This window comes from Quercus lobata, chromosome 8 (assembly GCF_001633185.2).
Source record: "Quercus lobata isolate SW786 chromosome 8, ValleyOak3.0 Primary Assembly, whole genome shotgun sequence".
Taxonomy (NCBI): domain Eukaryota; kingdom Viridiplantae; phylum Streptophyta; class Magnoliopsida; order Fagales; family Fagaceae; genus Quercus; species Quercus lobata.
This window is the reverse complement of record NC_044911.1, coordinates 11057967-11081190: the sequence shown is the minus strand read 5'-3', so window position 1 is coordinate 11081190 and position 23224 is coordinate 11057967. Positions and strand designations below refer to the sequence as shown.

Sequence of the window (23224 nt, the reverse complement as noted above, 5' to 3'; positions counted from 1 at the left end):
AGATTAATCTATAATGTAAGATTTACATTATAGATTAAACATATATAGACAATATTGTATACATTTATAAAAAGTCTATAATATAAATCTTACATTGATTGGACAATGTAAATCAATAATTGACATCTACGTTTTTCCAGATAAGATAATTGAGAAGACGAGCTCCATCATTGGCTGGCAATCCACTATGAAGAGTGGGGCCAGCAATCCCAAAGATTAATATATATATATATATTGGAAAATCCTGAAAGTGGAAGATAAAGGCATTCCCTAAGCTTTTTGTTTTGGCTGAATATTTCCTAAGCGTTAGCATATCCATCTTTCAAAGTGGTTGGAGAATTTGCAGGGTTCTGAATAGACAAGGCTAAAGGTATGCTAAATATCAACTAATTTTGACACGGTTGTTCTACCATATATCTTTAATCGTGTTACTTGATTTCCTCTGGTGCCTTGGCCCTGATTTAACTCGATCGTATGTTGTACTCCACACTCATTTCATTTTTATTTTTATGTATACAGAAAGGGGGAAAGAATACTGGTAAAACAAGAAAAGGGGACGTTGAAGATCAAAAAGGTAATTATTGGAATTATATCCAATTTATTTATTTTTTGACAGTAAAAAAAGGTGGACATATTTAGCCATGTTAAAGATCAAAGAAAGTAGAATGAAAAGTGATAGATCTAAGCCATCTCGTTGCTCTTAGGAAAATGATAATAATATGCCTTCTCTTTAAGTTATTATACTTGTCAATATAATTTAATTCAAGAAGGTGCATCAAATTATTTATTTATTCTCGTGAAAAAATAAATTTTGATTATGCGTAGTTAGAGATATCCTATCCAGACTTGGACCCAACAGAATCGTTCATCTTGGTGGAATTTGAACTGAAGGTTGTTCGATCCAGTCACTTGGTCTATCGACAGTGGGTCTATCCCAAACAAACTCGACTATCTTGAATCAATTTATGGTTTCCTCGTCTCAAATCCAACTTCAAGTTTTACTACAACTCCAACCGAAATAGTGCCATTCTTCGCATATATAGAGAGATTTTTGCCACATATGGTGAGATCATAGCCAAATCTAGCAAGATCTTAGCCGGATTTAGCGAGTCTCCATCAAATATGATAGATTTGCCATGATTAGTCCATGCCACCAAGTTTGAACCAATTTGAACGGATCCAGTTGTCAGAACACCTTAGTTGTGACAATTGATGACTCATATACTTGCGATCAACACCAATTGGTTAAATTTAAACTTGCCATGAACGGGTCGATTGCTCGGTTGACCCTAAAACCAACTTCAATTGACCCATGGAGAGCCCTATGCATAATAAAGTCATACACTTAACCCTATATTGGAGTTTAGTTTGTGAAAATTTTTATCCATGGAATCACATCCTAAGTATATAAGAATATAAGATTATCACATTTGGTTTGTTACTCATATTGGCAAAGCTTGGGTCTAGTGCATTGGATCACTAGACTCAAACCATGTCGTACTCATATTATGTTGGAGTTTTTGACAAAAATATCTATAAACCACTAAATTGACCAAAATAACCTTATGACCTCAAGACTGATTAAAATAACTCGATCTCCAAAATGACAATAAATCCTTTTGAAATCTTTAAATGATAGAAATATTCCAAAACTTCCAAACTAAACAAAATATCTATAAAATTTCAAAAATGATCAAAATACTCCCCACCAACTACCTAAAAAACTCGAAAATAACAAAAATACCTCCCAAAATCTGCAAAATAACAAAAACTCTCCTGAAATAACCAAAATATTCATGAAGCCTCCAAATAGCCGAATTATCCCTTAGATACCAAAATCACAAAAATGACTAAAATATCCCCTAAGATCTCCAAAAATACGCCCACAAACCTTCAAAATTATCAAAATATCTTCAAACCTCCAAGATACCCCTAAAACCTCTAAAATGAGAAAAATAACACCAAGATACCCAAAATACCTCTCCCCAAACTTTTTAAATAACCAAATTATAATATACACACCTTATATAGAAACAGCAAATGCTTTAAACATTTATAAATTATTTTTATTCTCTAACAATATAGGATATATGTGTAAGATACATTTTAGATCCATAAACTGCCATGTGTGAAGCTCATAAAAACCAAAAAAATAAAAACTGCCATGTGAGGTCAAAGATTCCAACTTCTTAAAGCCTTTCATTTAGTTTTCTAGGATTCTTTACTTCCTAAAAATTGTATTAGGGTGAAGGTGATGGTGCATTTGGACCTAATGATAACTTCGATTCTCTCAACACAGTATATATATACTAGCCTCGTCACACATACTTTGCGTGTGCAATGACGCTTTTTTTTTTTTTTTTTTTTTTTTTCTAGTGTCATAATTTTCCCTTTAAAAAAAAAATTAGATAAATTTGTTTTGAAGACATGGATTAGTAGGAGAGTGTCCTATTTTGTAGGCATTTTAAGTGGAGTTGGAGATATACATTTACTGGGTTGTCCTCGAATTTTTTCCCTGTTAAATGTAAGGTATAAGGGTATTTTTGAACTACATAAAAGTCTAGTCCAGAGTAGAAAATTAAGGGAAATAAAATAAGTCATTATTGGCTTTATCATTTTCCCTTGGTATAGTATAGCCTAGAGTAGAAAATGAAATTACACCAATTTAAAAAAAAAAAAAAAAAAATTTGACATTAATCTCAAAATTTTAGGAAATGAGAGTCTCACCCCTAAACTTTGTGATAAGTATTATTAACATATTTGTTCAAAATGTGTGATTCGTCTTTGACTTATCCTATTTTTGTTGACTACTTTTCTTTGTTAATTAATAATGTTTTTAATTTGTCTTTGACTTATTGATGAAATAATTATTTATCCCTAGGTTACTTGATTTTTCTAAAAAATTAGAAAGATTTGATTAAAATAGGATAATCCAAGGGTGAAAAAGAGATTTTATAATATATGTTATATTTATTATACAGCCCAAGGGGAAAATTTGAGCATTGATGTTTCTTTAAACCTGAAGAGGGGGAAATTTTCCATTTAGAATTATTTTAGTAAATATTTTAGCAAACTATCATCTCGAGCCTTAGGTGCTCGAGTTTTTTGAAGGAATTCGAGTAATTGATGCTTAAGTTCTAAGTGTGGCAAAACTGAGCTAAACATAAAAATCCATGTGTACCTGCTTTCTTCTTCATTCTTTCTTCTTTCTCCAAATCTCTTCTTCTCCTTTTTCAATTTGCTTTCTACTTTCTCTAGCTTTCTTGTTCTTTCTTCTTTCTCCAGATCTTCTTCTTTTCCTTTCTCAAACATCCAAACCCATTTCACAAACACCCATACCCAAAAATTAGAAAAATACTCATTTCTCCATACCCAAATCAAAACATAATCCCACGGTATAGAGCAGCAGACCTTTTTTTTTTTTTGAGGTTTTGATCTTGGCACTAAAGCGGCGGTGAGCAGCATTGATGTATGTTGGTTGGGTTTGTTTTTGGTCTGGCTTTTTTCTCTCTCTCTTAGCTTGGGCTTGTTTTTGGTTTTACGATTTAGGATGAAATGTGGTGTTGTGCTTTAGGAAACTCGAATTCCACATGGATAATTTTCCACATCAGCTCTTACCAACACATGGAACTTGAGCCTTAAAGGCTCGAATTTGATAAGCAATCTCAAGTTCCATAGACTCAAGATGCTAGTTTACAAATATGTTTCATAATCATGCTAACTAATAAAATTATTCCAAAAATCATGTTAAATAGCAAAAAAATCCCTTTAGAGAGATTGATGAAATTTTCTTAAAAAATTAATTAATTAATTAATTTTATATATATAGGGACATGGGGTCAATGACCAGCGTTGGCCCACTCCCATGAGGATAGGCCTAACCTAGTATCCATAATATATGGACATAGGATCAGTACTCGGGGATGGCTTGTTATTATTGAACTAGGCTCGGCATGATGTCAACAAACAGGTTGGGAACAACCGAAGACTCAATAGTCAAATATTGAGTCAATAATCGAACACTGTTACTGCCTTGGTGGAATCCGCTATCGAACACTGTTTGGCTTTTGCTGCAAGTTTCAAGAGAATCTTCAAAATGGACCAATTTATGAGGGATTTTGGGCAGAAGTGGGGGCCATGTGGGAAAAGGTGGAAAAGTAATCATCTGGGTCCCCATTAAGGGGAAACTATAAAAAGGAATGGAGGGAGAGTGGAAAGGGGGTGGGCAAACTCAGAGAGGGGAGTGAGATAACGAGAGAAGTAAAGGGAGAGATGAGGAATCAGAAAGGGTGAGGATTAGGCTTGTGACAAAGAAGGTTAGAAGGTTGGGCTGTCAAGGCAGCGTTTGAAGCAGTAACTAGTAGGAGTGCAAGGAAACCCACCAACAAACAAATTAGGAGCCCAAATTCTCCATCCCTAAAGGACGTACCACTAGGTTTGGGTACCATAATTGGCGCTGTCTATGGGGATCCTACTCAACAGAAGACTTTGAGCTAGCCTGATACTGTTCAAGATGGAAGGCCCACATGTTAAAGAAGGATCAGTTGGAGGATATCATTCCAGGGCCTTATCTTGAGGCCAAAGGAGGTTGGAGAGGGAGCATAAAAGGGAGTAGTAACGCATACAAGAAGGGCATCAAACCAGACTTGATTTGGATGAAGGATCCTCATAGGGGTAATGAACAGTATCTTATGTCCTCGAGCAATCTTATCGCAACAAGTGGGATAGGAGTTGGAAAACCTATGAAAGCAAGTCAAAGAGCTGGAGATATAGCTCAAAGGCTAGCACCATAAGAGGGATTGTGAGGGGTCGTTTGACAACCATAACTATACTGGGGGTGGCACTATTGAATCGTCTCACTGTAGTGGTTCGCGTCAGTCAAGGGATAGATCCCACCAGACCATGGGACGTTGTCACGATACTCCACATTAGGATAGACGCGGGCATCAGAATTTGGCTTTGGATGCCATGAGTCGAGTGTTGTGAAGAGTTGCCCAATCACCTTTCTCCGGCAAGATAGAATTTACTGAAATGCCGAGAAATTTCAATCATCCATTGCTTACTTGCTACGATGGCAAAACTAACTCGGTGGAGCATGTCAGCCATTATATTTAGATAATGTCTCTCTATTCCCAAAATGACGGGTTGATGTGCAAAGTTTTTTCATTCAACCTCGGGCCCATGATAATGAGGTAGTTCAATGGCTTAAGGAAATACTTTAATTATAACTTCAGGGAACTAATTCAGGCATTTGGGGCACGATTTATAACTTGCAGTAGGGTTCCTTAACCAATCAACTTGTTGTTATCCATGAGGATGGGAAGTGGAGAGACTCTTTGGTCATATGCAAATAGGTACTGGGAGTTATATAATGAAATAGGAGAAGGAATGAACAAGTTGCTGAAGACGATAGGCTGCAAGGCAAAGGCAAAGCTCTAGCTTCTTCCCAGTACAATAGAGACTTTCAGCCCAAGAGATTTTAACAGAGGACCAGAAAGGAACCAAGGGTCCCGAGTGAAAATGTGGCTCCACGACCTAGGGGTGTTAATGTGGCCTTCAAAGAGCTCGTCTACAAGATCCTTGAGCTCATTAAGAATGAGCCATACTTCTGATGGCTAGGGAAGATGGGTAGGGACCCTCCTAAAAGGAATCAAAGCTTGTACTGCACTTACCATAGGGAGAAGGGTCATAATACCAAGCAATGTCGTGTACTGAAGGATCACCTGGAGCAGCTCGTAAAGGCAAGACATTTGAAAGAGTTTGTTGTCGGACAAGGAGCTAGAAACGTAGGACAGGGGTCAGGAAGCCAAGGCAATACATTTCTCCCGCCCTTGGGAATCATTGAGGTTATCCATGCAGCCTCTATTGGTGTGAATGTAAGCCACCGGAGGGGCATATTGAGTGTGGCAACCCCGTTCGATGCGGAGGTGATAAACCGACCTAAGAAGAGGCCTAAGGTGAATAGAGATCTAATTACTTTTGATGAAGAAGATCTGGAGGGAACGTCACAACCGCATGACGATGCTTTGGTTATGACTTCACGGATTGGAGGATTCTTGGTGAAGAGAGTAATGATAAACCAAGGAAGTGGGGCTGAGATCATGTATGCTGTTCTATAAAAAGGATTAGGATTAAAGCCCGAAGATCTGAGAAAGTATTACACACCGTTAGTGGGATTTGAAGGGAAAGTAGTGGTGCCCGAAGGGTAGATAAAGCTCTCAGTAGTGACCAAGGGAAAGGAAGTTATGGTAAGTTCATAGTAGTGAACACCTTTTCGCCATACATGGCGATCTTAGGACGGCCTTGGATCCATGCCATGAGAGTAGTACCATCCACACTGCAACAAAAGGTCAAATTTCCTACTGAAGATGGTGTCGCCATGGTCCGAGCCAATCAAAAGGTGGCATAGCAGTGCTTAGTGGCTGCGATAAACCATGAGATTAAGCAGAAGGAGCAAGTTTAAGTGAAGCAGTTATAACAATTATAGTGCCCTGAGGGTTTAACAGGGGCAGACAGTGCTGAGGAGTTGGTTCAAATATGAATTTTGCCTTACACCTACAGGTATTTTTGGATAGGAAAGAGTTTGTGAGTAGAAGATCGAGTGAAAGTACTTCTGTCACTATTACAAAATTTTGACGTGTTTGCGTGGAATCCATACGAAGTGCCCGGGGTGGACCCAACCTTTATTACAAATAAGCAAAATGTAGATCCCTTAGTGCCATTGAAAAAGCAGAAGCTGAGGAAATCAATGAAGCCACATGTGGAAGCCGTGAATGAGGAGGTACAAAAATTCAAGCAGGTAGGGGCTATTAGGGAGGTGTTCTTTCCTGAGTGGCTGTTAAATACAGTGGTAGTGAAAAAGAAAAATGGGAAATTGAGAGTTTGTGTCAGTTTTACCGACCTCAACCGAGCTTGCCTGAAAGATCCATTCTCTGTACCTAAGATAGATTAATTGGTGGACGCCACATATGGACATCTAAGAATGATTTTCTTGGACGCCTTTCAAGGTTATCATCAAATTGTCCTAGCACCTATGAATCAGGAGAAGACCTCTTTCATATCGCCTAAAGGTAATTATCATTACAGAGTGATGCCTTTTAGGCTAAAGAATGCGGGAGCTACGTATCAATGAATGGTCACTCAGATGTTTAAAGATTAGATTGGGGACACGGTGGAAGTTTATATTGATGATATGGTGGTTAAAAGCTAGAAGAATGAAGATCATGTACTGAATCTGGTCGAGGTTTTCAAAATACTGAGACAACACAAGGTGCACCTCAATGCAAGCAAATGTGCCTTTAGGGTGGGGTCAGGTAAGTTCTTGGGCTACATGATAACTAGTCGAGGAATAGAGGTTAACCTCGACCAGATTATAGCAATTCAGCAGTTTAACCCACCCAATAACCCTAAAGAAGTGCAGAGACTCACCGGGATGATTGCCACCCTGAATCGGTTTGTTTCAAGGTCAGCAGATAGGTGTAGACCGTTCTTTCAATTGTTGAAAAAGTGGAGGGTTTTCAATGGCCCAAGGGGTGTGACACGGTGTTTAGAGACTTGAAGTGCTATTTGGCTGGCCCTCATATTTTATCCCGACCTGAGCCTAAGGAAGATTTATATATGTATTTGGTGGTCTCCGACCATGCAGTGAGTGTTGTGTTGCTAAGACACCAAGGCAAGATCCAAAGACTGGTGTATTACATTATCAAAACGTTGAGGGATGTGGAGACTTGGTACCTGCCACTAAAGATGATGGCGCTAGCATTGGTGCATGTGACAAGGAAATTATCTCATTACTTCTAGGCCCATGCAGTTTGGGTGCTAACCGAATATCCTCTACAATCACTCTTGAGGAGATCAGATTTCATTGGGAGAATATCCAAATATGGAACGAGACTTAGGACATTTGATATGAAGCATACTTCGTGGCTCTCCATTGAGGGCTAGGTATTAGCAGACTTCGTGGCTGAATTCACACCAGCACCAGGGGTCTTCGCAGGGGTATGCCAAGTTTCAGTTCATCCGTGGCAGTTGTTTGTGGATGGTGCGTCTAATGCAAGAGGATTTGGGGTTGGGATCGTAATGATGTCCCCTGAGGGGTTAAGATTGGAAAAATCATTAAAATTGGGTTTTCGAGCTTCTAACAATGAAGCTAAATATGAAGCACTTATTATTGGTCTTAGTGAAGCCTAGAAGTTAGGTGCCAAGGAGGTAGAAGTATTCTCGAACTCAAGACTAGTGGTAAGCCAAGTAGAAGGAAGCTTTGAAGCGAAGGACTCCCGTATGTCGTAGTACTTGAAGTTGTTCAGGACACTGCAAGCATGTTTCCGAAAGGTAAGTGTGGCCAAATTACCAAAAAGTTAGAATAGTCATGTTGGCTCATTGGCCACTTTGGCCTTGTCATCGGATGAATATGTTCCACAAATGATTTTTGTAGAGTTGTTAGAGCAACCGAGCATAGAGCATCACCCAGTTATAGCCTTGGCCTCGTTGTCTGAGCATAGTTGAATAGACTCTTATGTTTCCTTCCTTGTCGACTGATGCGAAAGAGGCAGAGAAGGTATGGAGAACATTGGCACATTTTTGGTTATTCGAGGGTAAAAAGTTGTATCGGCGATCATTCGGAGGTCCATATCTGTTATATCTTCACCCGAATTATGTTGCTGAACTCCTGGTTGAGTTGCATGAAGGGATTTGTGGTGGACATTTGAGGAGAAGGTCTTTGTCCTACCGAGCTATGACCCAGGGGTTCTGGTGGCCAAACATGTAACAGGATGCAGCCAAATATGTCAAGAAGTGTGATTAATGCCAGAAACACACTCCAAACATATATCAACCAGGTGGAAACTCGAACCCGATCACCAGCCCTAGGCCCTTTGCGCAATTGGGTTCGGACATCATGTAACAGGATGCAGCCAAATATGTCCAAAAGTGTGATTAATGCCAGAAACGTGCTCCAAACATACATCAACCAAGTGGAAACTTGAACTCAATCACCAGCCCTTGGCCCTTTGCGCAATTGGCTTTGGACATCATTGGGCCATTTTCTTGGGCAACAGGAATAAAAAGTTTGTTTTGGTCGCCACTGATTATTTTACGAAATAGGTGGAAGCTGAAGCTTTGGCAAACATCAAGGATGTTGATGTGAAGAGATTTGTATGAAAGAATATTGTCACGAGGTTTGGGGTACCCTGGACAACGGACTGCAGTTTGACAGCAAGGCATTCCAGATACTCATCCTTGGCGTATCTAAGTACTATAACAATCTAGGGATCATCAATAGATACTCATCCTTGGCGTATACCTAGAGTAATGGACAGGCGGAGGCCATGAACATAACAATTGTGAATGGTTTGAAGAAGAGACTGGAGGGGGAAAAACAAATTGGGCCGAGGAGTTGCTAAGCGTTTTGTGGGCCTACTGAACCACACTAGTGGAGATAAGCATGACAAGTATAAGGTCACTGGTTTCTCTCCAGGCAACAATGATGCACAAATGTTTGAGAATTTAGACTTCTTGGAAGAGAGACGAGACATGGCATCTGTTTGGCTTGCTGATTACCAGTCGAGGTTAGCTCAAGGGTACAATAGGAATGTAAAGCCTAGAGAGTTTGTGGTAGGAGACCTAGTTTTGTGGAAAGCAGTGGGAAGTATGAAAGATCAGAATGCAGGAAAACTCGCCTCTAATTGGGAGGGGCCCTACCGAGTGACAACCGTGGCTGGAACGGAGGTTTACTATCTAGAGGATGAGGAAGAGAGACCCTTACCCTGACCATGTAATGTTAGCAATATAAAGAAATATTATCCTTAGTTGTAATATAATTATTGTAAGAATGTCAAATGTTGTGAGTAGGTTTAAACAGAAAGCGTGGAAAGGATCCAGTTACCGTGCATCATATTACTCCTGAAAATTGTGTAATTATTTTTCTAAGGACAGACATCTAGCCTCAGCTTGACCCCGGCCATTGACTAGGTGGAAACCTTAATGAATTATCACTAAGGATAGAAACCTGACCTCGGCCTAACCCTAGTTACCAACTAGGTGGAAACTGTTAGGTTCTAAAGTTTAGGATTTTATGTATTTAGAACTCTAATATGTATTGTTGGCAAACCATGATCAAAACAATGTGTTTAGAAGTGTTTAAAGTTAGCTCAAAGTTGTGTGTCAATGTAAAGTTGGAATCGAGTTAAAGCAGGAAGCAATGTGCCTTTCGGCCTGCCTCGATCGATCGAAAGACAGGCTCGATCGATCGAAGCTCGGGCAGAATGCTTTTCTGCAGATTCGTCCAACTTAGCCCTAGTTGTTTTAAAACGTTTTTAGGGTTTCTTATTTGTCCTAAGTATAAAAGGCAAACCCTAGCCACGTTTTAGTGTTGCTCATATTTACGGTTTGTGTAAATCTCTTGTGAGATCTAGATGAGCTTTCCTTTACACAAACTTAGGGTTTTCAAGGAGAAGATTTATCTACGCCTTGATGATCAATTCAGTTGCTACCATTAAAGTTTAAAGAAAACACAAGCGGGTGTGCTTGTAGCTGGTGGTAAATCCAAGAAAGAAGGAGTCCGTGGATTCGGAGCTTGCACGTGGTCGTGTCAGTAAGTTCTACTGGTTAGTAGCAATAAGAAGTCGAGCGTGGGGGCTTGTAAGTCTTATTGTATGAACTCCGATTCTTTCAAGATAGTGGATTCAAGTTTACCTTAAGGATAGCTAGGTCAAATCCTCCCCAGGTTTTTACCGGTTTGGTTTCCTGGGTGATCATATCTTGTGTTATTTATTTTCCGCTGCTTTGCATGATTTCATCTTTTATATTGTGATAACCTAGACTTGTTTAATTGGACTAAGTAACAACTTGGCTAATTACCTAGGTTTAATCAGTTGTTTAAGGGGTCTAAAAACTATCAAGTGGTATCAGAGCGGGTAGCTCTTTTGTTGTTGATCCTTTGATCACTGAGCTGATCCTTAACCTCTGTTGTCATGGAACACGGACACTTTCTACTTATTCCTCCTCACTTTGATGGGAATAATTATGCTTATTGGAAAGTAAGGATGAAAGCATTCCTGAAATCCATTGATGAGAGGGTGTGGAACTCCGTTGAATACGGATAGGAGAAGCCCACTACTCCTGTTAGTGAGTGGGAAACTTCTCAAAAAGAAGCAGCTTCGTTTAATAGTAAGGCTATGAATGCGATTTTTAATGCTATTTCTATGGAGGAATTTAAGAGAATCTCAAATGTTGAGATCGCTCATACTACTTGGAATATCCTCCAGACTGTGCATGAAGGCACAAAGGCTGTCAAAATAAATAAATTGCAGCAATTGACTTTTAAATTTGAAAGCATTTGGATGTCTGATGATGAATCTTTTGATGAATTCTATGCTAAATTAAATAATATTATTAATTCTGCTTTTAACTTGGGTGAAATCTATGATAAATCTAAAATTGTTAGGAAGATTTTTAGATCTTTGACTGAAAACTTTAGACCTAAGGTGGCTGTCATTACTGAAAGCAAGGATGTGGACTCCATCCCTGTTGATGAACTTGTAGGATCTCTTCAATTCTATGAGTTGGATCTACCCAAAACTACCAAATCCAAATCAATGGCTTTTATGTCAGTTGATGATGTTGAAGGTGGTGGATTTGATGATGAGCTCTCTGCTACAGAGATTGCCTATCTTGCCAAGAACTTTAGAAACTTTCTTAGGAATAGCAATAGAAAGGCAAGAGGCACAAACACTGCTGAACCTAGAAATTTTAGGAAGCATGATTCCACTAAGGTTAACAACAATGATAAACCTAGAGAAAGAGTAGGTCAATCTTCCAATAATTCCTTGGGCTCTCAGTGTTTTGGATGTCAAGGGTATAGACATATGAAATCTGAATGTCCAACCTATTTGAAATCTAAGGGTAAGGCTATGGCTGTAACCCTTAGTGATGGTGAAGTTTCTGATCATGAGTCTGATTGTGATGAGGATGGAAACTTTATTACTTTCACTGTTACTGCTGTAGTTGATGAGAGCATATCTGTTGAAGAGAACCCTTCTGATGGGGAACTCTCTGAAGATGCAGATCTTGAAGAGGCCTATAACAAACTTTGCAAAGTTGCTGCAAAGGATGCTATGAATGTTGAACTTGGCCTGAAGAAAATTGAATCTCTTGAGCTTGAAAAGAAAATCTTGCTTGTTAAATTGTTTGATGCTAATGATCTTTTGAACAATGTGAAAACTGAAAACATGCTTTTGCTTGATAAAGTTAAATCTTTGGAACTTGATTTATCTGTTGCTAGATCTGTTAGTTCTAAACTTGATCAAATGCTGAGTGTTCAAAAGTCGTCTTCTGACAAAACTGGATTAGGTTATGTTGATAGCATCTCTGTGTCCGCTCCCCATTCCACTAAGTTTGTTCCTTCATCTTCTTCTTCTGAACCTTCAGTGAGTGAGATAGTAAGTGAAACTGTCAAACCCTCTGTGAGTGAGGTTGCTAAACCCTTAGAAGGTTCATCATCTAGGAAGATTAGGGTTGATCTGAAAGAATCTAAGCCTAAGAAGCCTACCCTATCTAAGGACAAGACACATGATAAACCTGCATGGGTTTGTCACTTTTGTGGAAAGACTGGACACATCCGCCAAATTGCTACAAGCTGCAAGCTGCTAAGAGAGCAAACAAACCAAAAGTACTTGTGCCTCAAGCACTTGATCCTATGGTACTAATTGGTGATTTGGTAAAGGCTTTAAACCTTTATTCCAATCCTGGAGTTGGTAATCATTCTCAAGTGAATAAGAACTCCAATACTCGTGGTGCATCTAAAAGGTTTTAGATGCAAAAGACTCGACCTAACTAAGTCTTTCTGACATGGTCCTTGTGCTTCATTTGCTCTATCCTTTGTGACCATTGTTCTTTGGTTTTGTTTTGTTTTGTTTTGTTTTGTTTTTTTTTGTTTTGTTTTTTTTTTGTTTTTTTTTTTTTTTTTTTTTTTTTTTTTTTTTTTTTTGTTTCTAGGATTTGCATAACATAACATTCATGCATTTCATTCTAGGTGTGTTTTATTTATTTATTTATTTATTTATTTTTTAAAAAGGAAGAAAAAGGAAGCACATTTTGTTTTGCTCTATTCTTCTTGGTTTTTGAGAACAAGGTTGGTCAATTTATTTTCACATAACATGTCTTTTGTATCTTGTTTAGCTTTGATGAGCTTATTTATTGCACTTCACTAGTTGAAGATTTGTAGTGCATGTTGTGTGGGAAAGATGTTTATGGTTTTTGATTACTATGTCTTAATCTTGAAGTCACATGTTTTTAAATGTTGGACTTGAACATTTAAGAGAAAGGCATAAATAACCATCTCACCACTGTTCACTAACCAATCATGAACACCTTAGTGCATATCATAAAATTTTGTGCTCGTGAAAGTATAGCACATGCACAAAAAGAACATAAGGTGAAGCCTCGGTTAAACTTCTTAATTCTTAAAATCAAAATTGGTGTGTACTATTAGGCTTGATGCCAAACTCACATAACTTAAAATTGGAATGTATATTATGAGGCATAAATACAAGAAACTTACATGATTGCAAGCTTATGATCTAGGAAATGTGGGAGTTATATGATGTAACTCTTTAGGTGATAGTCTCTTTTAAATTCTTTGTGATGAATTTTGTAGACTTTGTGATTGATTGCTATTCACATATCACCTCACATGTATCTCAAGTTTTTGTTAGTTGCACACACTACACGAGTTACTCTTTGCTAAACATTGTACATGTTATTGTGTGTGTTTATGGTCTGACCAACCAAGTTATTGCAAATACTTTGAATTATGTGCAAACTTAATTTGTTGCTTGAAAATTTGTGGAGAATGCAAGAAATTTTGCTTTTGGGAATTTTGGGCTTAAAATTCTTGATTTGAAAATCATATCATCTCATACTCATGCATTTTTATTCTTAAATTTCAATGCTTTGAGTTAAATCATCTTGTTTTTCAAAAATTGTGTTTTTCCTCAAAAATATGGTGAGCCTCTGCCTAATTCGATCAGTCCATTCTGTTTTTTGACCGATCGAAATTTTTAAAATTTGAGAGAGGGAGTCTCTGTCTGTTTCGATCGATCGAGGCTGATTTTCGACCGATCGAAACTCGTGAATCAGGTTTTTTAAAAGACAGATTTGGACTTTTTCAAAGTTACTTTTCAAATAGTTCTTTTCTTTTTTGTCTCTCCGCGTTGGCTCTAGGCTCCACCATCCATTTTTTTTGTCGTTTTCCTTCAAGATTTTTGCAAGATTTTTGTCCTTAGAAGCTGGTAAGTCCCTTTTGCCCTTCTTTTTCAAGTTTATTTTTTGATTTCATGCATTTTTCATGCATTATCATGGGTATTTTTGGAACTTTCACCATATTGGGGTTTTTGATGATTCGAACCTATTCTTGTGAAATTGATCAATGGGTTTTTATGCTATGATGCTATAATGATGTTCCCTATAGTTTAATTTGATCAATTTTGTGGTTTTTGAAAAATTGAAAATTCTAGGGTTTTGAATTTGATCCGAATTGGGGATTTTGTCAAATTGGCTTAAATTGATGAAATTGGCTTATCCAATTAATGTATTTGGTCATTATTTTTGTTATTATATCATGTGTAATGATCAATTCGTCAATATTTTTCAAATTGATCAAGTGGTTTTCCAAATTTTGGGGTTTTTGTGTTAAACATCTTAATGTTCAAGCCAATTTTGTAATTTGAACCTTTTGGACTTAATTCGCTGCATTAGAACATGCATCATGACATTTAAACTTGTTCATGCATCATATAGATTTTTATTCTATATTCTGTTTTTGTGCTAACTTGCAGTCTGCCCTTGGTTTTGGTTTTGTGTTTTTTGTTCTTTCGCTCTGTGTTTTGATCCTTATCTTAGCACCATGCCTAGGAAAACTAGAGCTCATAGGACTACTTCCACTTCCTCTGAGTCTCCCACTAGGGTTGAGCTGTTTAAGAATGATAAGTGTAGAGAAGTCTATGACACTTTGAACTATAAGCGTAAGATCTGGGCTGAGCGAGCTGTTGTGTTGGATGAGCTTGATCCGGCCATTAGGGCCAATTTTGAGTCTAGAGGTTGGTTGCCTCTCTTAGAGATAGATTATCCACCCCCGACTACCCTGATTAGAGAGTTCTTCTCGAACCTCTCTTCCCACGTCTATGATTCCAACACCCTTGTTTAGAGTTGGATACGAGGTGTAGAGTTCACCATTATCCCTCGGGTAGTGGCTGAGGCTCTTGGGGTGCCGGTTGTTCGGGATGCTGACTATCCCTATGATGAGTCTCCCTCATTAGACGTTGTCATATCTTACATCACTGGGTCATCTATCCAGTGGGGTTCTGATCCTCGGATCACGTCCGCTAAGCTTACCGAGACGGCCTATCTCTTCTTTAGGATTGTGTGTCATTCCTTATGGCCTATCTCTCATTTCCACACCATCCCTCTAGAGCGATGTGTGTTTTTGTACGCCTTTGTTTCTGGAGCGTCTATCAGTTTTCCTCACTTGTTTCTTCGTTCTTTGAATGAGGTTCATAGGAGTTCTGCCGTAGGGCATGCATTGATTCATCCTATTTTCATTCATAGGATTTTGCTCTACTTAGGTCTAGATGGTTTTTCGTCTGGTGAGCTTGTTCATGTGATTGCTCCCATAGGTGCCACCTTTCTTCGTCAGAGGGCTACTCAGTTGCGAGTTACTCCTTCTCGTCCTAGAGGTGCGTCATCTAGTGGTGTTCCCCCTCCTTCCTCTTCTACAGGTACAGCTGTTGCTGAGATTTCAGGTGCTGCTACTGATGCTGATGTTCCTCCACCGATTGCTTCGGATGATTCAGACATTTGTCGCACGTTGGATCATGTCTTGACCGTTCAGGCAACTCAAGGACAGATTTTGGTGGATGTGCTTGATGAGATTCGTGCCTTGCGTGCAAAGTTGGCGCAGTTTAGACCACCTCCCTTTTGATGATGGATAGCTTGTTTGCCCTTTGGCATTTCGTCACAAAAAGGGGGAGTACTTTGTAGGGTTTTTGTTTTCAGGGGGAGTTTAGAGTTTATTTGTTCTTGGTTGGAGCTTGTGGAGTTTTAGATTGTATCTAGGTGCTTCACTTTGTACTTATGCATTTTTAGCTCTTACCTTGTTTTTGATAAGATATTCATGTTAGGGGGAGTTTTATGTTTTGTTGGTACTTTATTTGTTTCTTGTTTCAAACTGCTTATTGATTTATATTTATGAGTTATTCATTGATATATGTCTTTATTTGTGTGTTGTTTGAAATCAAGAAGTTATTTTGTTTACTTGTTTTGTTTCCACACATGCGGTTATGCATTTTGTTTAGTGTTTCAGGAAATATACAGGTTGATTCAATTGAGCTGCTGTCTACACTTGCAACTAATGGATAGTAGTTAGGATTGAATTTGTTTTATGAGCATTATTTTGTAAAGGGCTTTTTATTTTGTAAACTTTGAGCTTCTAAGTTGTGTTTTGTCACAGATTGCCAAAGGGGGAGTTTGTTAGGTTCTAAAGTTTAGGATTTTATGTATTTAGAACTCTAATATGTATTGTTGGCAAACCATGATCAAAACAATGTGTTTAGAAGTGTTTAAAGCTAGCTCAAAGTTGTGTATCAATGTAAAGTTGGAATCGAGTTAAAGCAGAAAGCAGTGTGCCTTTCGGCCTGGCTCGATCGATCAAAAGACAGGCTCGATCGATCAAAGCTCGAGCAGAATGCTTTTCTGCATATTCGTCCAACTCAACCCTAGTTGTTTTAAAACGTTTTTAGGGTTTCTTATTTGTCCTAAGTATAAAAGGCAAACCCTAGCCACGTTTTAGTGTTGCTCATATTTGCGGTTTGTGTAAATCTCTTGTGAGATCTAAAGGAGCTTTCCTTTACACAAACTTAGGGTTTTCAAGGAGAAGATTTATCTACGCCTTGATGATCAATTCAGTTGCTACCATTAAAGTTTAAAGAAAACACAAGCGGGTGTGCTTGTAGCTGGTGGTAAATCCAAGAAAGAAAGAGTCCGTGGATTCGGAGCTTGCACGTGGTCGTATCAGTAAGTTCTACTGGTTGGTAGCAATAAGAAGTCGAGCGTGGGGGCTTGTAAGTCTTATTGTATGAATTTCAATTCTTTCAAGATAGTGGATTCAAGTTTACCTTGAGGATAGCTAGGTTAAATCCTCCCCAGATTTTTACCTATTTGGTTTCCTAGGTGATCATATCTTGTGTTATTTATTTTCCGCTGCTTTGCATGATTTGATCTTTTATATTGTGATAACCTAGACTTGTTTAATTAGACTAAGTAACAACTTGGCTAATTACCTAGGTTTAATCAATTGTTTAAGGGGTCTAAAAACTGTCAAAAACCTTAATGAATTATCTTTAAGGATAGAAGCCTAGTCCTTGCTTGACCTCAGTCACCAACTAGGTGGAAACCTTACCAGATCTTCGATTCTAAAAACAAAGGATCAAGCTCGGATTGATGACCGACTAGTTGAAAGACCTTAGTTATATAAATTAAACTACAAGTCTTTTTTTTTGTGACGTTTCCTGTGAATTGACAACAGTTGTTCACAAAGTTTTGTAACACTAATCAAAGATCATAATAACCCACATCTAGGTCAAATAGGTTGGTCATGCCACGTTCGGGTCGCCAAATGTGTATACTTAGAGCAATTTGTGAAATTTATTAGCACGATATCATTCGAAGATGGTATGTTATTCAGATAAAAGGGATCGGTTACGTAATCACATACTAATCAAAATAATGTAAAAGTCTAAATTGAAAGAAAAAGATTTAGCCAAAAGAGTTCAATCTCCATATTTAGCAAAAAAAATAGTGTTCAATACATAAAACAAGTACAACTTAATGTTAAAACAAATACAACTTAATTGTGTACACATAGTATAGCAAATTTAAACATAAAGAAGATAGAAAAGGTTAAGCAGGTTGGCATCTTTAGGGGACCGGACCTTGAGTCATGACATAAGTGTCTAAGGAAACTCCACTGGCATTCAGAGGGGTTGGCCCTAAGTTCACTTAAGGGGTGCCCTGTCCTTCAAGAGCGATGGTGGCTGTCGGATTGTCCACGTCGATTACCACCATATAGGAGTCTATTTGCTTGGCTAACTCTACCATACTAGGGTTGTCCTCCCCCTTCTCATCTTCTTCGTCAGGCTGCTCTTGGGTTGGGGCTTGAACGGGTAGATCATTGGGCAAGGGGATTTGGTTGGGGTCCCTGAATGCAAAAGACTCGGGGAAACCGATGGCATTCACAGTTGCCATCCAACCCTCTGAAAACCTAAGCCTTCAAGCTTGGATGATGACCACACTCGCCGGATTCTTGGCTTCAGTGAATCTGATGTTGTAGAAGACCTGCTCTCATGTCTTCATGGTCTACTTTAGGTCAGCAAGTCCTTGTCACGTGCCGAGACAATGCTTGCGGCCTCAGTGAGTTTGGTCTCAACCTCCCCGAGTTTAACCTACAGGGCCTCCACTTTCTACTCAGCTAATTCCTAAGCCCTCTCGGCAGTAGCTGCCCTTCACTCTGTAGTGGCTAGCTCGAGAACATTTTCATTTAGAATGGCCTTGGCCACCTGCTTTAAGGCCTTTTCCTTGTCGGCCTCCTCCATTACACCCTTAAACCGACCTTCCATGAGATGGGTCAGTTGGGCGGGTTGAAACAACAACAGAAGCAGTCAAAGAATCAGTACAAACTGAGAACTCACACTTAAGCCAAAAAAAAAAAAAAAAGGATGAAAGAAGGAGGAGGTACTCACAGCTATATTGTGTCATTTCATCTTGAGGATAAGGTCCTTATCCTGGCAGCTTAAGTAATGCTTTATATCTACGAGCAATAGCAGAGCTTGGTCAAGGCTCTCTGCAACCTAACCCTCAAAGCCACTCCTCCAGGTCCAAATGAAAAAGTCATCATGAAGGTGCACTACCATTTAGTGGAAAGGGGCTTGGATGCGGAGGCCACATTAGACCCAATGATCATCGGTTGATTGGTAGGCTTCGTCTCGGGGGAGTAACCCTGGCTGGTAATGTCTCGGCAGCTCTTGAGACTGGAGCCAGGGACTATTCGGTAAGGGGGACATTGGACCTTGTTGAAGGATTGTCAACGCCCCTATGCCTCTTCCTGCTAGAGCAGGATGAAAGGGGAGTTGGTTATGGAACAAGTTGACCTCCGACGGGTTGGGAACCTGAGGGATCTTAATAGCTGGTGTATGATGGCACACACCCAAGGATTAGGTGTGACACTCTAAGCTGACCGTCATAATGAACAAAGATCTTCGAGTGCAGGACAAAGTTAAGGTCCTGAACTTGTGCGACATTCAAGTCGAGCTAGAATCACTTGGAGATTGCATAGGGAAACAGAGAACAACATTGCAAGAATAAGTTAGAAAATGCTATAAAAAAAAAAACAAAAGAAAAAAAAAAGGTTGGGGGAGTTAAAAATAAAATCTGTCCACTGGGATTATGCTAAGCCTCGGGGAGGAAGGTACCGACCTATCTGCTAAGGAGAGGTCGGGCAGGTGAGTTCTCCGTTGAGCCAATTCTCACTCACTTTCACGAACTCCCCTGCAGAATTCCTATTGGAGTCGGGGAGGCACAATATCAGTCTCACCATGGGGTTTTGGGTTTGAAGATAGTACTCATTCTTTAAACTACCCAATATGCCGTATAGGAAGTTAATGTCATGGTAAGCAAGGTTCAGGCCATATAATCGATTAAGGCACCCAACGCAACTCACCACTCCATAAAAATTGGGCAAGCATTGGTCGGGGCTAAGCCCATAAAAGAGGAGGGTCCTAAGTAGGAGGTGATCTACTGGAAACCTAACCCCACCTTTCACTATGGCCATTAAAGGAAAAAATATTACCCGGGGTAACCTTTGGTCTTCTATGTCTCCCTCATGGTAGTATGCTATATATACATCACGAGGGATGTTGAATTTTGTTTTAAAGGCTTTTACGTCCACATTAGTGTTGAAGAGATGTGAAAAGCCCATTTTTTCTGTATTGGAATTGCTAAGAAAGAATAGGAAAGAAAAAGGAAAGGGGTAGAAGAAATTACAGTGTAATTTGGTGCTAGCAAAATTGGTCTCGGGAGAGATTAAGGGCTCAGGGAAATAAAGAATAGCAAGGTTCTGAACTTGGAAGAAAATAAAGAAGATTATGGTAGAAATCACGACATTATTTATAGGGGGAGGTGCCATTATTGTAGGGACATGGGGTCAGTGACCAGTGTTGACCCACTCTAATGGGGATAGGCCCAACCCAGTATCCATAATATATAGACATAGGATCAGTACTTGGGGATAGCTTGTTATTACTGAATTGGGCTCGGCCCGATGTCAACAAACGAGTTGGGAACGACCGAAGACTTAATAGTCAAATATTGGGTCGTTAACCAAATGTTATTAGTGCCTTGGGGGAATCCGCTATTGAACGCTGTTTGGCATTTTCTGCAAGTTTCAAGAGAATTTTTCAGAATGGACCAATTTACAAGGGATTCTGGGCAGAAGTGGGGGTCACGTGGGAAAAGGTGGAAAAGTAATTATTTGGGTTCCCATTAAAGGGAGACTATAAAAAGGAATGGAGGGAAAGTGGAAAGGGGTGGGTAAACTCAGAGAGAGGAATGAGATAACGAGAGAAGAAAAAGGAGAGAGGAGGAATCAGAAAGGGTGAGGATTAGGCTTGTGACAAAGAAGGTTAGAGGGTTAGGCTGTCAAGGCAGCGTTTGAAGCAATAACTAGTAGGAGTGCAAGTAAACCCACCAACAAATAAATTAGGAGCCCAAATTCTCCATCCCTAAAGGAAGTACCAGTAGGTTTGGGTACCACAATATATATATATATATATATATATATATATTTATATATTTATTTATTTATAAAAGTTAAAGAGTAGCATTTATTATTGCTATGTTTCTTTTGAGTCACATCAGCAGCCACATCATCCACTTATTTTTTACCTCTTCTTTTCTTTTTTAGACTTTTCTTCAAAAAAAAAAAAAAAAAAAAAAAAAAAAAAAAAAAAGAACTATTATTTCCCTGTTAGTCCACACTGAAAGTTCAAATAGTGTAAAAACACCTTTGAACGTTTAGACCCCCAATTTACAAATTAATCAATTCAAGTTTTATGTCAAACAACAAATGTGCGGAAAATGAACAAAAGCTATAAAATAGAATTGGTAAACAATCTAAGCCAATTAAAAACACATCCACAGCAGAAAATAAGAGGCAAAGATAAAGGGAAGAGAAATGCAAACACAAGGACAACACACAATGTGTTATTGAAGAGGAAACCGAAGCCCTCGACGTAAAACCTCTCTGCCGCCCTCCAAGCGGTCAATAATCCACTAGAAAATGTAGTTGGGATACATGAACAACAATAGACCCTCTAAGCCTAATCTACCCGATGTACCTAAGCCCTGCAAGCTTCTTGCTCCAACGAGGTTGAGTCGAATCTTTTTTTTTTCTAGCTTACCGGATTCCGCTATAATCCATATCATCCGCCATCCTTGGCATCTTCCAATGCTTCCCAAATCTCAAAAAACACTCAACACTCTAAATGGGTGTGGGTAGTGTTTGGATAGAAATCTCCTCTCAATAAGTATGACAATGAGAGAGGGAATGAGAAGAGACTACAAAGATTTCTCTCTAAGAATGAGTAGCTCTCTCTAATTGGGTGGGTGTTTTGAAGAAACCTCTCTTAGGGTTTTTCTTTCTGAATAGCCACACATATTTTGTGGGAATGAGGGGTATTTATACTGGTGTGAGAATGGAATGCGAAGAGTCAGTTTTTCCAAAACAGGGCTGGCTGGCGACTTGACCTCGCGACTTGACTGAGTCGTGAGTTTAAGCCGCGAGCTAACTGAGTGGCCAGTCTGGATTTTTGTCCTGTAGTGCTCTAGCTGGCATGACTATTCAGCTCCCCTGCATGCTCTATGCGTGTGCAACTTTTGGCGGCATGCAAGCTGCAAGCCTCCCGCAAGATCCAGCTGCAAGTCCCTGCTTCACTGCACAGTCTTGAACATTTCTTCACACTTTCTCACACACTACCCTTACATGATTCCCACCTAAATACAGGGTTTTTAAGTGCTGTACTACAAGCAAATTTGTCATGGAATAAAGCCAACACATGGTTGATTAAATTCAACCTTACACACACCTACTATTACACTTCCTTCAATCTTTCCTCTCCATCTATTTCTCTTTATCTCCCAACAACTTTCTACGTTACCATTACACTTCATCATATTTTTTATTTTTGGTAGAACACTTCATCATATTCTCTTTCTTATATTTTGACTCTTCTTCTCCCTATTTTATTTTGTATAAATTTGATATTATTTCTCTCATTTAATCCATATTTTTCTCACACAAAAAATTTTAGTACTCTCTCTCTCTCTCTCTACTTTCTTTTGGTGGATTTTTGTTCTTTCTTATAACTCTAATTACGTTTGATAATTTTTATTTTATTTTATAAATATGTGTTTTGGCATTTTTTTTTTTTTTTTTTTTTCCATATCAAAGTCTTTTTTCTTCCTTTTATAACTTTGGTTAAATTTTGGTTTGGATTAATACTTAGTTTTTTTTTTTAGGAAATAAGAATTTGAGCTTATATCAAAACACAATCTACATGACTGTAAATTTTTTTTATACAAGATAGAATTTCTATTTTAGCCTAATCTAAGTGTATATATGTGTGAAGTTCCCTCCTGAAGACTTGAACCCCAGCCCTTACCCCCCACACCCCACAAGCATTTATACTTGTGAAGTGACCACCGCATCAAGGGTGCGCAGTGGTTACATGACTATAAATTTGAATATGTCTACCAATTGTACATTTGAGTAATAAATTATTATGAAATCTATATTTATTTCTTTGGTTTTATTTTAATTTTTGTTAAAATAAAACTGTAATTTTGTGATGAGTTTTGACTATTATGTTAATCTCCTTATTCCTTAAAAAATGATAAATTTGAAAACCGTAAAAATTTAGTTGTATATTAAGCAAATATAAAAAATACACTACAACAAAAGTGAAAAGAATACGGTTCACCTAAAATAAAAATAAAAAAATCAAATAAACCAAAAATAATAGAATGATATATTTGTAAAGGTAGAAAATACTTGTAAAAATATTTATTTATTTATTTTAAATAGATAATAATTGAAGTAACTGTTACTTTAATAAGGAAA

At 38.5% G+C, this 23224-nt stretch overlaps 2 protein-coding genes across 2 annotated transcripts in view; both read left to right on the top strand.

The window, feature by feature from the left end:
* The first annotated feature begins 268 nt into the window (after positions 1–268).
* Positions 269–23224, top strand: part of LOC115958139 (probable disease resistance protein At4g27220) — a 32764-nt gene continuing 9808 nt past the window's right edge. Inside the window, exons 1-2 of the mRNA XM_031076504.1 lie at positions 269–370; positions 520–574. The gene's annotated coding sequence lies outside the window, so the exon portion shown is untranslated. The remainder of the gene's footprint in view (positions 371–519; positions 575–23224) is intronic.
* Positions 5625–6119, top strand: LOC115956350. Its single transcript, XM_031074757.1, has one exon. The coding sequence runs from the start codon at positions 5625–5627 to the stop codon at positions 6117–6119; it is 495 nt and encodes a 164-aa protein (XP_030930617.1).

What these genes read in the sequence shown, in the direction of transcription:
- LOC115956350 (XM_031074757.1), top strand. Translation starts at nt 5,625, where the DNA reads ATGGGTAGGGACCCTCCTAAAAGGAATCAAAGCTTGTACTGCACTTAC.